Source organism: Penaeus monodon, chromosome 19 (genome assembly GCF_015228065.2).
Source record: "Penaeus monodon isolate SGIC_2016 chromosome 19, NSTDA_Pmon_1, whole genome shotgun sequence".
Taxonomy (NCBI): Eukaryota; Metazoa; Arthropoda; class Malacostraca; order Decapoda; family Penaeidae; genus Penaeus; species Penaeus monodon.
Window position 1 is genome coordinate 15,868,495 of NC_051404.1, and position 4,912 is coordinate 15,873,406.

General features: G+C 45.5%; 2 protein-coding genes and 1 long non-coding RNA gene across 16 annotated transcripts in view; 2 read left to right on the forward strand and 1 right to left on the reverse strand.

Annotated features, from left to right (window-relative positions):
- The window catches only part of LOC119585093 (proteoglycan 4-like), a gene marked incomplete at its 5' end in the record, with an annotated part of 27,907 nt that overhangs the window by 19,894 nt on the left and 3,101 nt on the right, over positions 1-4,912 (forward strand). For all 12 annotated transcript variants that reach the window (XM_037933712.1, XM_037933714.1, XM_037933713.1 and 9 more), the window contains 1 exon segment: positions 671-1,402. In XM_037933712.1, coding sequence (XP_037789640.1) covers positions 671-1,402 — 732 coding nt within the window.
- Positions 2,017-2,548, reverse strand: LOC119585096. Of its 3 annotated transcripts, none has more exons than XR_005229870.1 (3): positions 2,508-2,548; positions 2,098-2,166; positions 2,017-2,055 (listed from the first exon to the last, which is right to left on the reverse strand). It is a non-coding gene; the product is annotated as an uncharacterized LOC119585096 (long non-coding RNA). The 3 variants fall into 3 exon arrangements; XR_005229868.1 differs by lacking the exon at positions 2,508-2,548 and adding an exon at positions 2,400-2,472 and having other exon boundaries at positions 2,098-2,220; XR_005229869.1 differs by lacking the exon at positions 2,508-2,548 and adding an exon at positions 2,305-2,357 and having other exon boundaries at positions 2,098-2,220.
- The window catches only part of LOC119585095 (histone-lysine N-methyltransferase 2D-like), a gene marked incomplete in the record, with an annotated part of 2,842 nt that continues 171 nt past the window's right edge, over positions 2,242-4,912 (forward strand). Inside the window, 1 exon segment of the mRNA XM_037933724.1 lies at positions 2,242-4,912. Coding sequence (XP_037789652.1) covers positions 2,384-4,336 — 1,953 coding nt within the window.

Below are 4,912 nucleotides of genomic sequence, written 5' to 3' on the forward strand. Positions count from 1 at the left end.
ATCAGAGCCAATGAATTTGCTTGGATTTTGGAAAAGAAGTGAATTATTATAGGAGTTATGATATGATAGTAGAATTTGTGTTCAGAGGAAACATTGCCACACACACAATTGTCTTTTGTTTTCAAGGAAATAAGAAGAAATTAAAAATAAGCATGCATACTGTTTGCATTGCATTGTTCATAAGACATTTATTTGAAGTTTTAAATGAATGTAAAGAAAGAAGTTCATCAGATTCCTGCCTTCACATAGCCAATCAGAGTAAAGGCTTTGCTTTGTATTGTGTTGGAGAATGAGAGGTCTTACTGGGTAGAGAGCTTTGTGGTGCTTCTGAGAGTCTGATGTGTCAGCCTCTGTGTCCAGCCTGTGCCTAGTTATCTGCCTTATTTGTGTCTGTCTTAGCCAAGACTATTGTAGAGTTGTTAACATTTTGCTCGTCATTTGAATGAGCTAGAGGTATTTTTTCACCTATGAGTAGTGCTAATTAAATTGTCAGTATTTAGAAGAACATGAAATAATTATTAAGTATCAAGTGGAAAAAAGTCAGCAAGGCCTAAAACTAGTCCAAACTGAAAAAGTAAATACATTCCTACATATGATTTTTCTTTTGGGTATGATCTGTATCTCGCAGCTTGCTCATGTCTCCTAACTTTCCTCCTGTGTTCTTTGCCAGGTGAATCAGCACGTGGAACACCTTCTTCCGAGTACCGCCATGTGTTGGAGTCACGTACTCGCCAGACACCCGAACCCACCAAGCTGAACCAAGGTTCACTTGCAGGCACTCCTGTGTCTGCCATTGCCTCTGAAGCCAAGTCCCACACTCAGGAGCCCTTCAAGCCTACCACTGCCACAACCGTAGATCCTAAGACTGAAGAAAAGCCAGTTGAGAAGAAGCAGGAGGCAAAACCAACAGATATCATCAAGCACGCTGAACCAAAACCCGTAGAGACTAAGACCCCAGAAGTGAAACCAGAACAGAAGCTGGAACAGAAGCCAGAGCAGAAGCCTACAGAAGCCAAGGCCCCAGAACCAAAGCCCACTGAAACCAAGGCACCAGAGCCTGTTTCAGCTGAGGTGAAACCAGCTGACACCAAAGTCCCAGAGACTAAGCCAGCTGATGTGAAGGCACCTGACACAAAGCCTGTAGAAACAAAGGCACCAGAGCCAAAACCAGCTGAAGCCAAGTTGCCACAGACATTTGAAAAGGAAAAGTCAGAACCACAGCTCTCTGATATCAAAGCCTTTGAGCCTATGAAGAAGGAACAGACCCCTGAGCCAAAGAAGTCAGAGCCTCAGCCCCTCCAGCAGCCGCAGCCTACACCACTGGCCCAGCAACCGCAGGCACCACCAAGTCCAACTGCACCTAAACAGGCTTCCCCTGTGGAAGACGTTCTTCCTGCTTCAGGTATTTTTTCTTGGAATGGCTCTCATAACTCTCTTTCTGATGAAGGATCTTCCCTTGTTGTCACTTCCTATGACTTTCTAGATGGAACTACATCTCCCTTTCAGTACAACTCTTCCATTCCATCTGAAATTCCAGTATTAGAAAATTACTCTTATAGCTCTTCTGAAGCTCTCTTAGACAAAATTGTACCTACTGCCTGCTCACCTGTGCATGAAAGTAGCCCTGTAGATAGATTAGAAACATTGTCATCAACAAATCAACTTGATGAACACCCTTCATTGCCCACTCAAGATGTTTCCTCTCCACTGCCCACCCATGATGTGGCCCCTGCTTCACCTTTACATGATGTGCCTTCACCATCACCTGTCCCAGATGATGTGCCCTTTCCCTCACCAACCAGTGATGTGGCCCCATCTTCACTCACCAGTGATGTGCCTTTACCAACAACTACCCATGATGTACCCTCTATGTCACTTGATGAGCCTTCTTCACCTGCCTGTGATATGGCCTCTCTGTCACCCACCCCTGAGGCTGACCCTGCTTCCCCTGTCCCTGATTTAACCTTGTCATCACCTACACCTGCTGTGACCCTTCTCTCCTCTGCCCCTGATATGGACTCATTTCACCTGCCCCAGAGGCTGCCCCAGCTTCACCTGTCCCTGATATGGCCTCCCTCTCACCTGCCCCAATTTCACCTGTCCCTGATATGGCCTCCCTCTCACCTGCCCCAATTTCACCTGTCCCTGATATGGCCTCCCTCTCACCTGCCCCAGAGGCTGCCCCAGCTTCACCTGTCCCTGATATGGCCTCCCTCTCACCTGCCCCAATTTCACCTGTCCCTGATATGGCCTCCCTCTCACCTGCCCCAATTTCACCTCTCCCAGATAGGGCCTCCCTCTCACCTGCCCCAGAAGCTGCCCCAGCTTCACCTGTCCCTGATATGGCCTCCCTTTCACCTGCCCCATTTCACCTGTCCCAGATATGGCCTCCCTCTCACCTGCCCCAGAAGCTGCCCCAGTTTCACCTGTCCCAGATATGGCCTCCCTCTCACCTACCCCAGAAGCTGCCCCAGTTTCACCTGTCCCAGACATGGCCTCCCTCTTACCTGCCCCAGTTTCACCTGTCCCAGATATGGCCTCTCTCTCAACTACCCTAGAGGCTGCCACAGAGGCTGCCCCAGTTTCACCTGTCCCTGACATGGACTCTCTTTTACCTGCCCCAGTCTCATCTCCCCATGACATGGCTGCTGGGTTAGCTACCCCAGATATAGCTCCAGTGTCTCCCACTCCTGATATGGCCTCTCTTTCACCTACCCCTGATGTGGCCCTCCTCTCAAGTGCTCTTGTTAATGCCACTCCATCTGATGATGATGTAACCTCTCCCTCGCCTATGCATGATATGGCCCCTCCACCTTTAGTGGTTAATAATGTGCCTTCATTATCATCACCTAATGATGTGCCTTCATCACCTGTTTGTGATGTGCCCTCTCCATTACATGCCAATATTGTGTCCCCTCCCTCCCCTGTTAGTGATGTGCCTTTGCCTTCTCCCACCCATAATATAGCCTCTCCTTCCCCGAGTGATGGTGTACCCTCACCTTCCCTCACCCATGATATGCCCTCACTTTCACCTACCCCTGATGTGCCTTCACCATCCCCAGAGCATGATGCCTCATCCTCTGGGCATGGCAGTGCAGCCTCCCCTACTTTGCAGCATGAGTTCATTTCCACAGACCTCCCAGACCAGGACCAGCTAAAATCTCAGTCTCAACAGGATGACCAGACCCTCTTTGCCTTTCCCACAAAGAATCTGAAGGGACAACCTCTGTCCCTTCTCCAGGCTGATGACCCTCATGACCGGTCCCTCTCACCTGTTGGAGACATGAATCCATCACCATCATCATCACATGAAAATGAATTCATCTTTAACTCCCCCATTTCTCTGCATGAAAGTGATTCCATCTTTAATGCTCCTTCTTTTTTGCATGAGAATGATTCTGATGTAAGCTCCCCACCACCTACACCAAAGGATATTGAAGTGAAGTCTCATTCTGAAGATGTGCATGTGGTATCTCTCCATAAAGATGATTCCTCTTATACATACTCTTTCCATGATGCTAATGTGCTCTCTGAGACACTTCCTCATGACTATGGGGTTGATGTTAATTTCTCGTCTTCCCACAATGATGACACTGATATGCAAAGGTCTCTCCACTCAGAGGTGATATCTAGTGATAATGTTACAGCCCTGAAAATCTCAGAACTTGCAGAAACTTCAATTCTTGATGTTGCAGAAGATGTAAATGTTATACAAGCCACAGAATTACAAACTAATGTGCAAGAATCCACTTCAAAATTTGAAACGGAGTCTGTTACTGAATCTTCAATCATGAGTCAAAGAGATGACAATGAAGCTCTGTCACTGTCCACAGAAAACTCAGATATGCCCTTGGAACCTTCAGATAACCGTGAAGCAGAGACAGAGAACAAGGAAAACTCGGACATTCTAGATTTTGAAGATACTATTCAAAAGTCACATGAGGATTTGAGAGAGAGTGTAAAAGATGCTTTAGATTCAGGGGATGAATTAGATATAATATCCCAAACTGAAAGTTCATTAGAATCAATGATCATTAAGACTGACCTCGATGCTAATAGTAACACTGCTAGCATAAAAGAAGCCGGAGAACTTTCATCAATTAAGTCAGAAATTGTTATGGATTATGTTATTCATTCTAATCCTGAGACTCAAATGGATGTTCTTCCATCAGAGAAACTTACAAAGGGTGAGTCTATTGAAGTTCTCTCTGAAAATTATGAAACCTCTCTTACTGAGGAAACAAGGACCTTCCAGAGGTCAGTGAACACACCTCTATTTTATTTAAAGATAATATTGCAGAATCTCCTGTTAATGAGCCGGTGTACTCATTTGTGATGGAATCACAGGGAGATGACTTAGACAAAGCTGTTTTTTTGCATGGAGGTAAGGAAACAGTACCATCTGCATCAACCATTGTTGAAGAATCTCCTATTGGTGATGTGGATTCCCAAAGTTTACTAGAGCTAGAGGAACATAAACTAGAAACACAGATTTCTGAAATTTCTCTGGAAAAGAACAGTATGTCTGACTTGGAACAAGACCAGGAAAAAACTAGCGAGGACGCAGTTTCTGAGAATGAAATGCACATTCCAATTAAGTCTGTTTTTGAGGAGGAGCTTGAAAGATCTGCTCAGAATTTTTCCATTTTTGAGACCACACCAGACAGCTTTATGGGCTCACCAATGCAGGTGATTCCAGAAAGTCCCTCAGAAACCTCAGCTTTTGCAACAGATGACACCATTCCTTTTATTCAGACAGAGAGAAATGCCTCCGGACATAGTTCACTGACAGATGAATTTAAAATGAATACCATAATAGAAGAAAATGATAGCTTTTCTAACTTTGAGGCTAAATCTGCATATTATGAGAACGAAGCTCAAAAGGCTTCGTCCCGCTCCAGATCTTCATCTA